This window comes from Dendropsophus ebraccatus, chromosome 4, assembly GCF_027789765.1.
Source record: "Dendropsophus ebraccatus isolate aDenEbr1 chromosome 4, aDenEbr1.pat, whole genome shotgun sequence".
Classification (NCBI taxonomy): Eukaryota; Metazoa; Chordata; class Amphibia; order Anura; family Hylidae; genus Dendropsophus; species Dendropsophus ebraccatus.
Window position 1 is genome coordinate 2,777,533 of NC_091457.1, and position 12,686 is coordinate 2,790,218.

The 12,686-nt window shown below is 40.4% G+C and overlaps 1 protein-coding gene across 1 annotated transcript in view; it reads right to left on the bottom strand.

Annotated features, from left to right (window-relative positions):
• The window catches only part of INSC (INSC spindle orientation adaptor protein), a 172,541-nt gene that overhangs the window by 11,459 nt on the left and 148,396 nt on the right, over positions 1-12,686 (bottom strand). Inside the window, exons 9-10 of the mRNA XM_069968003.1 lie at positions 8,783-8,961; positions 2,716-2,782 (exon numbers count right to left, since the gene is read on the bottom strand). Of these exons, the coding sequence (XP_069824104.1) occupies positions 2,716-2,782; positions 8,783-8,961 (246 nt within the window). The remainder of the gene's footprint in view (positions 1-2,715; positions 2,783-8,782; positions 8,962-12,686) is intronic.

Sequence of the window (12,686 nt, forward strand, 5' to 3'; positions counted from 1 at the left end):
GTAGAGTATATTTATGTTAGTGTAGAGTATAGTTATGTTAGTGTACAGTATAGTTATGTTAGTGTAGAGTATAGTTATGTTAGTGTAGAGTATAGTTATGTTAGTGTAGAGTATAGTTATGTTAGTGTATAGTATAGTTCTGTTAGTGTAGAGTATAGTTATGTTAGTGTAGAGTATAGTTATGTTAGTGTAGAGTATAGTTATGTTAGTGTATAGTATAGTTATGTTAGTGTATAGTATAGTTCTGTTAGTGTAGAGTATAGTTATGTTAGTGTACAGTATAGTTATGTTAGTGTAGAGTATAGTTATGTTAGTGTAGAGTATAGTTATGTTAGTGTAGAGTATAGTTATGTTAGTGTATAGTTATGTTAGTGTAGAGTATAGTTATGTTAGTGTAGAGTATAGTTATGTTAGTGTATAGTTATGTTAGTGTATAGTATAGTTATGTTAGTGTAGAGTATAGTTATGTTAGTGTAGAGTATAGTTATGTTAGTGTATAGTATAGTTATGTTAGTGTATAGTTATGTTAGTGTATAGTATAGTTATGTTAGTGTAGAGTATAGTTATGTTAGTGTAGAGTATAGTTATGTTAGTGTATAGTATAGTTATGTTAGTGTACAGTATAGTTATGTTAGTGTAGAGTATAGTTATGTTAGTGTAGAGTATAGTTATGTTAGTGTATAGTTATGTTAGTGTATAGTATAGTTATGTTAGTATAGAGTATAGTTATGTTAGTGTACAGTATAGTTATGTTAGTGTACAGTATAGTTATGTTAGTATAGAGTATAGTTATGTTAGTGTATAGTATAGTTATGTTAGTGTACAGTATAGTTATGTTAGTGTAGAGGATAGTTATGTTAGTGTATAGTTATGTTAGTGTACAGTATAGTTATGTTAGTGTAGAGTATAGTTATGTTAGTGTATAGTATAGTTATGTTAGTGTAGAGTATAGTTATGTTAGTGTACAGTATAGTTATGTTAGTGTATAGTATAGTTATGTTAGTGTAGAGTATAGTTATGTTAGTGTAGAGTATAGTTATGTTAGTGTAGAGTATAGTTATGTTAGTGTAGAGTAGTTATGTTAGTGTAGAGTATAGTTATGTTAGTGTACAGTATAGTTATGTTAGTGTAGAGTATAGTTATGTTAGTGTATAGTTATGTTAGTGTATAGTATAGTTATGTTAGTATAGAGTATAGTTATGTTAGTGTACAGTATAGTTATGTTAGTGTACAGTATAGTTATGTTAGTATAGAGTATAGTTATGTTAGTGTACAGTATAGTTATGTTAGTGTACAGTATAGTTATGTTAGTATAGAGTATAGTTATGTTAGTGTATAGTATAGTTATGTTAGTGTACAGTATAGTTATGTTAGTATAGAGTATAGTTATGTTAGTGTATAGTTATGTTAGTGTACAGTATAGTTATGTTAGTGTAGAGTATAGTTATGTTAGTGTACAGTATAGTTATGTTAGTGTACAGTATAGTTATGTTAGTGTAGAGTATAGTTATGTTAGTGTATAGTTATGTTAGTGTAGAGTATAGTTATGTTAGTGTAGAGTATAGTTATGTTAGTGTAGAGTATAGTTATGTTAGTGTAGAGTATAGTTATGTTAGTGTATAGTTATGTTAGTGTAGAGTATAGTTATGTTAGTGTAGAGTATAGTTATGTTAGTGTATAGTATAGTTATGTTAGTGTATAGTATAGTTATGTTAGTGTATAGTTATGTTAGTATAGAGTATAGTTATGTTAGTGTATAGTTATGTTAGTGTACAGTATAGTTATGTTAGTGTAGAGTATAGTTATGTTAGTGTATAGTTATGTTAGTGTACAGTATAGTTATGTTAGTGTAGAGTATAGTTATGTTAGTGTATAGTTATGTTAGTGTAGAGTATAGTTATGTTAGTGTAGAGTATAGTTATGTTAGTGTAGAGTATAGTTATGTTAGTGTATAGTTATGTTAGTGTATAGTATAGTTATGTTAGTGTAGAGTATAGTTATGTTAGTGTATAGTATAGTTCTGTTAGTGTAGAGTATAGTTATGTTAGTGTAGAGTATAGTTATGTTAGTGTAGAGTATAGTTATGTTAGTGTATAGTATAGTTCTGTTAGTGTATAGTATAGTTCTGTTAGTGTACAGTATAGTTATGTTAGTGTAGAGTATAGTTATGTTAGTGTAGAGTATAGTTATGTTAGTGTAGAGTATAGTTATGTTAGTGTAGAGTATAGTTATGTTAGTGTAGAGTATAGTTATGTTAGTGTAGAGTATAGTTATGTTAGTGTATAGTTATGTTAGTGTAGAGTATAGTTATGTTAGTGTAGAGTATAGTTATGTTAGTGTATAGTTATGTTAGTGTAGAGTATAGTTATGTTAGTGTAGAGTATAGTTATGTTAGTGTACAGTATAGTTATGTTAGTTATTGTTAGTTAAGTTTCATAGTGTTATTATTGTGGTGTTTGTGGGAAAGTCTAGTTTGCAGGTGTGAGGGATAATACAGCGGTGCGTTTGGTGAGTGTGAGGCTGGACCCGCCAATACGCTTATGGACTTTTATGGACTTGTATATATTGTACAGTTTTCTTATTTATATTATTGGTTTGTCATGTTTTATATTTTTAAATAAAAGATCTACAGGATTAGCAATGTCATGTGACTCGGTACACTGTAGGTTATGATCAGGTCAGATGTGAATAGGATTAGGTGCTGTAGTAACTCACCGTCCTCCTTCAGGATCTCTGCCGCGCTCTGGTCTAGGATGGAGATATTTGCTAAGATGGTCACAATCTGAAAAAAAGTTTGCAGAACATGAGAATGAGTAATATATATCCTGGTGTCCAGGATTCGAGGGGAGGATCGGTCTTTTATTTGTCCGGTGACTTTATCTTGCCATGATTCTGGTATTCAGCTACATGACGCAGAGCTGCAATAGAAGGTGCCACAGGAGATGTCTTGGATCTATCACAGCTGGGGTCTGGTGCTCCAACATATTTCATGAACATTTCAGTCGCAGATCCGTTCCAGAAACCTTTTCCCTCTTGTATCTTCTCATCATGCCTGCAACAATCAGGGATTCGGCTGCGTCCACACAATGGTATGTGTGTGTGTGTGTGTGTGGGGGGGGGGGTAGTTATTATAGATTCTCATTGTTATGTGATGTAAGCTCATTGGTAACAGCCTGATACCCCCAGTAATAGCCTAGTACTCCTAGTTACAGCCTGGCACTCCCAGTAACAGCCTGGCACTCCCAGTAACAGCCTGGCACTCCCAGTAACAGACTGGCACTCCCAGTAACAGACTGGCACTCCCAGTAACAGCCTGGCACTCCCAGTAACAAGTTGATACTCCTACTTTAGTAATTGCCTGATATTCCCATTAATTGGCCTGATGCTATACTAATGACCTTATCCTCTCAATAATAGCCCCACACTCCCATTAGTAGCCTGATACTCCAGTTGATGGCCTGATACTCCCGGTCATGGCCTAATACTCCCCGTAATGGCCTGATACTATGCTAATAGCCTGATACCCCCAGTAATGGCCTGACAATCCCGATAATGGCCTGATTATCCCAGTAATGGCCTGATACTTCTAGTAATAGCCTGAGATGCCCAGTAATAGCTTGATACTACCTGTAATGGCCTGATACTCCCAGTAACGGCCTGATACTCCTAATAACATCCCGATACTCCCGGTAAAGGCCCGATGCTCCTGTTAATGTCCCAATACTCCTGATAACATCTCGATACTCCCGTTAACAGCCCGATACTCCCGGTAACGTCCCAATATTCCCAGTAATAGCGCAATACTCCCAGTAATGGCCCGATACTCCGGTAATGGCCTGAGACTCCCAGTAATAGCCTGAGATTGCCGAAAATGGAGGGAGACTCCCGGTAATGGCCTGAGACTCCCAGTAATAGCCTGATACTTTTAGTAATAGCCTGAGACTCCGAGTTATAGCCTGACACTGCCGGTAATGGCCTGATACTCCCAGTAGTAGCCTGATACTGCAGGTTATGGCCTGATACACCCAGTAATGGCCTGTTACACCCAGTAATGGCTTGATATTGCCATTAATAGAGTTATATCCCCCCCCCCCCCCCCATAATGGCCTGATACACCCAGTAATGGCCTGATACCCCCAGTAATGGCCTGATACCCCAGTTATGGCCTGATACCCCCGGTAATGGCCTGATACCCCCGGTAATGGCCTGATACCCCCGGTAATGGCCTGATATCCCTGGTAATGGCCTGATATCCCTGGTAATGGCCTGATACCCCTAGTAATGGCCTGATATTCCAATATATCTCACTGCTGGTTATCTAATTTTTAGATTGTTAATATTTGGACATCAGGCAGGTTATCATGCTGTGTTTCCCTGTACTGGAGGAGACGGTGCTTTCTACTCACATATCACATCTCCTCAAGCGTTTCTCTCAATGTTCAGCGTTACCGTTTGATTGGCACCCATGCACACTGCCCTTCCTGATCCTGCCATTCTAACATGGCACCATACATCCATTAGATGTCCCACCACCCCTGAGGAAGCTGCCAGGGAGCACAAAACACGTTGACGGCTCTTTGATAGGAGTAAACTCTGGCATACATTGTTAGCGCTGTTTAACCCTTTGCATTCCCATTCCTTTTTAGCTCTGTTCTCTTTCGTGTTTGTGGTGTCACTAATCTTTGCTATTTTAATGCATTTACACTTTTATAAATTATTGTTGCTCTTTACATTATAGATTATACACTTCCGGTTATTACGTTACCACACTGTGTATATATAGTGAGTAGGATTTGTCGCTAGTTAACTACACCCTCCCTTCCCCCCCAATCTCTGACATAGTGGATACTATGACTACTACTTTAGTGGTTACACTGGTAATATTAGTGTATGTAGAATGTGTCCACCATGATACACTGTAACAGATGCTCAGCTGTGAGAAGTTTTATAAGAGATTCAGAGATCTCTTTATCGGTGATCGGAACTTTTGGTGCATTGTTGCAGAACGTTCAGCCGCCCGGGACCGTTGTGACACACAGATCTAGAGCCACGTGGGGTCACGTCAGCCTCAGCACCGTCTCCACTCACGGTGACGTCACCTTCTACTCACAAAAAGCGTAAAAAGGTTGAAAAAGTAAACTCCCTAAACTGTGAGCACTTGTCCCTGATTTGGAAAGTAGCGGCAAGTGTCATTATGTCGGCGCGCTGTCACTCATAAACAGCATTTAGTCAAATGGAAGGAAAAAACCCAAAAGGCTGCGGCAAATCCCGTAAGGTCTGCGGGTAAGTAGATGCATCAGGCGGATTCATTAGCGCGGCGCGGCACTATAGGGTTCTCTGATGACTGAAGGTTTTCATCAATATAATCATCAAATTTCAAATGCAAAAAAATATAAATGTGATTGCGAGGTTACGATAAATGTTTCAATTACATATTACTAATTATAGTGGAACGCCAAAGTTACCGCCGAGAAGGGGAGATTGAGCCCTGATTTCATTATCTTTTAGGAGTAAAACATACGGTTATCAGCACGAAAAACGTCTCCCCCGCGACTCCCAACACAACTTCATCTCATCACTCATCCTCCCCATCCGCAGCAACTTCCAGAAAGTGCAGAAAACATAAATAGAGCGAAACGTGACCGAGAAGACAGAACAGGAGCAAAGCCCACCGTATAGCAGCTGTACGTATATAATCAGAGAGATCCCCAGGTTATAGCAGCTCTACATATATCATTATATACAGTATATACCCAGGTTATAGCAGCTGTACATATATCATTATATACAGTATATACCCAGGTTATAGCAGCTGTACATATATATATTATATACAGAATATACCCAGGTTATAGCAGCTGTACATATATCATTATATACAGTATATCCCCAGGTTATACCAGCTGTACATATATCATTATATACAGTATATACCCAGGTTATACCGGCTGTACATATATAATTATATACAGTATATACCCAGGTTATACCAGCTGTACATATATAAGTATATACAGGAGATCCCCAGGTTATACCAGCTGTACATATATCATTATATACAGAATATACCCAGGTTATACCAGCTGTACATATATCATTATATACAGAATATACCCAGGTTATACCAGCTCTACATATATCATTATATACAGTATATACCCAGGTTATAGCAGCTGTTCATATATCATTATATACAGTATATACCCAGGTTATAGCAGCTGTACATATATATTATATACAGTATATACCCAGGTTATACCAGCTGTACATATATCATTATATACAGTATATACCCAGGTTATACCAGCTGTACATATATCATTATATACAGTATATACCCAGGTTATACCAGCTGTACATATATAATTATATACAGTACATACCCAGGTTATACCAGATGTACATATATCATTATATACAGTATATACCCAGATTATACCAGCTGTACATATATAATTATATACAGTATATGACCAGGTTATACCGGCTGTACATATATAATCATATACAGTATATACCCAGGTTATACCAGCTGTACATATATAATTATAAACAGGACTCCCCAGGTTATACCAGCTGTACATATATAATTATATACAGTATATCCCCAGGTTATACCAGCTGTACATATATAATTATATTCAGTATATACCCAGGTTATACCAGCTGTACATATATAATTATATACAGTATATACCCAGGTTATACCAGCTGTACATATATAATTATATACAGGAGATACCCAGGTTATACCAGCTGTACATATATAATTATATACAGTGTATACCCAGGTTATACCAGCTGTACATATATAATTATATACAGTGTATACCCAGGTTATATCAGCTGTACATATATAATTATATACAGTATATACCCAGGTTATACCAGCTGTACATATAACCTGGTTATATACTGTATATAATTTTATATATGTACAGCTGGTATAACCTGGGGATCTCCTGTATATAATTATATATGTACAGCTGCTATAACCTGGATTTATACTGTATATAATTATATATCAGCTGTACATATATAATTATATACAGTATATACCCAGGTTATACCAGCTGCACATATATAATTATATACAGTATATACCCAGGTTATACTAGCTGTACATATATAATTATATACAGAATATACCCAGGTTATACCAGCTGTACATATATAATTATATACAGAATATACCCGGGTTATACCAGCTGTACATATATAACTATATACAGGAGATCCCCAGGTTATACCAGCTGTACATATATAATTATATACAGTATATACCCAGGTTATACCAGCTGTACATATATAATTATAGACAGTAGATCCCCAGGTTATACCAGCTGTACACATATAATTATATACAGTATATACCCAGGTTATACCAGCTGTACACATATAATTATATACAGTATATCCTCCGGTTATACCAGCTGTATATATATAATTATATGCAGTATATACCCAGGTTATACCAGCTGTACATATATAATTATATACAGTATATCCTCCGGTTATACCAGCTGTATATATATAATTATATGCAGTATATACCCAGGTTATACCAGCTGTACATATATAATTATATACAGTATATACCCAGGTTATACCAGCTGTACATATATAATTATATACAGTATATACCCAGGTTATACCAGCTATACATATATAATTATATAAAGTATATACCCAGGTTATACCAGCTGTACATATATCACTATATACAGTATATACCCAGGTTATACCAGCTGTACATATATCACTATATACAGTATATACCCAGGTTATACCAGCTGTACATATATAATTATATACAGTATATACCCAGGTTATACCAGCTGCACATATATAATTATATACAGTATATACCCAGGTTATACCAGCTGCACATATATAATTATATACAGTATATACCCAGGTTACACCAGCTGTACATATATAATTATATACAGTATATCCCCAGAATATACCAGCTGTACATATATAATTATATACAGGTGATCCCCAGGTTATACCAGCTGTACATATATAATTATATACAGTATATCCCCAGGTTATACCAGCTGTATATATATAATTATATGCAGTATATACCCATGTTATACCAGCTGTACATATATAATTATATACAATATATATCCAGGTTATACCAGCTGTACATATATATTATATACAGTATATACCCAGGTTATACCAGCTGTACATATATAATTATATACAGTATATACACAGGTTATACCAGCTGTACATATATATTATATACAGTATATACCCAGGTTATACCAGCTGTACATATATATTATATACAGTATATACCCAGGTTATACCAGCTGTACATATATAATTATATACAGTATATACCCAGGTTATACCAGCTGTACATATATAATTATATACAGTATATACCCAGGTTATACCAGCTGTACACATATCATTATATACAGTATATACCCAGGTTATAGCAGCTGTACATATATAATTATATACAGTATATACCCAGATTATACCAGCTGTACACATATCATTATATACAGTATATACCCAGGTTATACCAGCTGTACATATGTAATTATATACAGTATATACCCAGGTTATAGCAGCTGTACATATATCATTATATACAGTATATCCCCAGGTTATACCAGCTGTACATATATAATTATATACAGTATATACCCAGATTATACCAGCTGTACACATATCATTATATACAGTATATACCCAGGTTATAGCAGTGTGCTATATATCACTATATACAATAATAGGCTTGTAGTGACGTTACCTGATCTCGTGCGTATGCAGAGTTAACCCTTTGTCGGTCGGTACAGGCCTGCAGCAGCACGGTCACCGCCCTCATCTGGAGAAGTATTTCACAGGCGATTGTATCAAAAAACGTTATATTGGCCAAAGCAGCGGAAGCCAACAAGCAGACCTCCCCATTAGTCGCCTCATCACACAACTCTACATAGAGAGGGAGACAGGGGTACATACATTTATAGACAGTGATGTCACCCAGGGGGCGGGGCTGTGACTACCTCTCTATACACAGGATATACAGGGGCGGGGCTGTGACTACCTCTCTATACACAGGATATACAGGGGGCGGGGCTGTGACTACCTCTCTATACACAGGATATACAGGGGCGGGGCTGTGACTACCTCTCTATACACAGGATATACAGGGGGCGGGGCTGTGACTACACCTCTATACACAGGATATACAGGGGGTGGGGCTGTGACTACCTCTCTATACACAGGATATACAGGGGGCGGGGCTGTGACTACCTCTCTATACACAGGATATACAGGGGGTGGGGCTGTGACTACCTCTCTATACACAGGATATACAGGGGGCGGGGCTGTGACTACACCTCTATACACAGGATATACAGGGTGAGGGGCTGTGACTTCCTCTCTATACACAGGATATACAGGGGGCGGGGCTGTGACTACCTCTGTATACACAGGATATACAGGGGGTGGGGCTGTGACTACCTCTCTATACACAGGATATACAGGGGGCGGGGCTATGACTACCTCTCTATACACAGGATATACAGGGGGAGGGGCTGTGACTACCTCTCTATACACAGGATATACAGGGTGAGGGGCTGTGACTTCCTCTCTATACACAGGATATACAGGGGGAGGGGCTGTGACTACCTCTCTATACACAGGATATACAGGGGGCGGGGCTGTGACTACACCTCTATACACAGGATATACAGGGGGTGGGGCTGTGACTACCTCTCTATACACAGGATATACAGGGGGCGGGGCTGTGACTACCTCTCTATACACAGGATATACAGGGGGTGGGGCTGTGACTACCTCTCTATACACAGGATATACAGGGGGCGGGGCTGTGACTACCTCTCTATACACAGGATATACAGGGGGAGGGGCTGTGACTACCTCTCTCTATACAGGGGGCGGGGCTGTGACTTCCTCTCTATACACAGGATATACAGGGGGCGGGGCTGTGACTACCTCTGTATACACAGGATATACAGGGGGTGGGGCTGTGACTACCTCTCTATACACAGGATATACAGGGGGCGGGGCTATGACTACCTCTCTATACACAGGATATACAGGGGGAGGGGCTGTGACTACCTCTCTATACACAGGATATACAGGGTGAGGGGCTGTGACTTCCTCTCTATACACAGGATATACAGGGGGAGGGGCTGTGACTACCTCTCTATACACAGGATATACAGGGGGAGGGGCTGTGACTACCTCTCTATACACAGGATATACAGGGGGCGGGGCTGTGACTACCTCTCTATACACAGGATATACAGGGGGAGGGGCTGTGACTACCTCTCTATACACATAGTATACTGGCTGGTGTCAGCAGTAATACATGAATAGCTGTTCCTGTAGTGTAAGGTGTGTGAATCGTGGGGTTTACCTGTTATGTTATTAGAGGGGGGAGTCTACCCAGTCATGTCGTCAGGGGACGGGTCTACCGCTGTGATATAACAAGGGGGTGGGGTCTACCTCTGCGATGTCACCAGCGGGTGGGGTGTAATTCTGTGACGTCACCAGGGGGTGGGGTCTACCTCTGTGATGTCACCAGGGGGTGGGGTCAACTTCTTTGATGTCACCAGCGGGTGGAGGTCTACCTCTGTGATGTCACCAGGGGGTGGGGTCTACCTCTGTGATGTCACCAGGGGGTGGGGTCAACTTCTGTGATGTCACCAGCGGGCGGAGGTCTACCTCTGTGATGTCACCAGGGGGTGGGGTCTACCTTAGTGATGTAATCAAGGGGACGCACTCTACCTCAGTGTTATCCCCTGGGGTCTTCCTTGGTCATGTCCCTAGGGGAGGGGCCTACCTCAGTCATGTCACCAGGGGGCAGGGCCCACCTCGGTGATCTCACCAGTAGTATGATACAGCTCAGCCAGTGCTAGTCCAGCACACAGGTGGGATGTTAGTACCTGCTTTACAGAGTGGCTGGATGTATCCGCCTGAAATGGTCGGTGACCTGCCGGGCTGTGATGGGTCCCTTGGGCTCCTGTCACAGTAGTGCTGAGTGGCAAAAGGCCCACCTGGACTATCGGTAACACCACCCACAGAAAGGGTAAAAATAACCCAAGGTGTGCGGCTAGTGTGTATAGGTGCTGGTGCATATAGGTGCTGGTGCATATAGGTGCTGGTGCATATAGGTGCTGTGTGTATAGGTGCTGTGTGTACAGGTGCTGGTGCATATAGGTGATGTGTGTATAGGTGCTGTGTGTATAGGTGCTGTGTGTACAGGTGCTGGTGCATGTAGGTGCTGTGTGTATAGGTGCTGGTGCGTATAGGTGCTGTGTGTATAGGTGCTGTGTGTACAGGTGCTGGTGCATATAGGTGCTGTGTGTATAGGTGCTGGTGCATATAGGTGCTGTGTGTATAGGTGCTGTGTGTATAGGTGCTGTGTGTATAGGTGCTGTGTGTACAGGTGCTGGTGCATATAGGTGCTGTGTACAGGTGCTGGTGCATATAGGTGCTGTGTGTACAGGTGCATATAGGTGCTGGTGTGTATGGGTGCTGGTGCATATAGGTGCTGTGTGTATAGGTGCTGTGTGTATAGGTGCTGTGTGTACAGGTGCTGGTGCATATAGGTGCTGTGTGTACAGGTGCTGGTGCATATAGGTGCTGTGTGTACAGGTGCTGGTGCATATAGGTGCTGTGTGTACAGGTGCTGGTGCATATAGGTGCTGTGTGTACAGGTGCTGGTGTGTATGGGTGCTGGTGCATATAGGTGCTGGTGCATATAGGTGCTGTGTGTATATAGGTGCTGTGTGTATATAGGTGCTGGTGCATATAGGTGCTGGTGCATATAGGTGCTGTGTGTATATAGGTGCTGGTGCATATAGGTGCTGGTGCATATAGGTGCTGTGTGTATATAGGTGCTGTGTGTACTGGTGCTGTGTATATAGGTGCTGTGTATATAGGTGCTGTGTGTACTGGTGCTGTGTGTATAGGTGCTGTGTATATAGGTGCTGGTGCTCTGTGTATATAGGTGCTGTGTGTATATAGGTGCGGTGTGTACAGGTGCTGGTGCATATAGGTGCTGTGTGTACAGGTGCTGTGTGTATAGGTGCTGGTGCTATGTGTACAGGTGCTGGTGCATATAGGTGCTGTGTGTACAGGTGCTGTGTGTATAGGTGCTGGTGCTATGTGTACAGGTGCTGGTGCATATAGGTGCTGTGTGTACAGGTGCTGTGTGTATAGGTGCTGGTGCTATGTGTACAGGTGCTGGTGCATGTAGGTGCTGTGTGTACAGGTGCTGTGTGTATAGGTGCTTGTGCATATAGGTGCTGTGTGTACAGGTGCTGTGTGTATAGGTGCTGGTGCTGTGTGTACAGGTGCTGTGTGTATATGTGCTGGTGCTGTGTGTACAGGTGCTGTGTGTATAGGTGCTGGTGCTATGTATACAGGTGCTGGTGCATGTAGGTGCTGTGTGTACAGGTGCTGTGTGTATAGGTGCTGTGTGTATATAGGTGCTGTGTGTACAGGTGCTGTGTGTACAGGTGCTGTGTGTATAGGTGCTGTGTGTACAGGTGCTGTGTGTATAGGTGCTGGTGCTGTGTGTACAGGTGCTGTGTGTATAAGTGCTGGTGCTGTGTGTACAGGTGCTGTGTGTATAGGTGCTGGTGCTATGTGTACAGGTGCTGGTGCATGTAGGTGCTGTG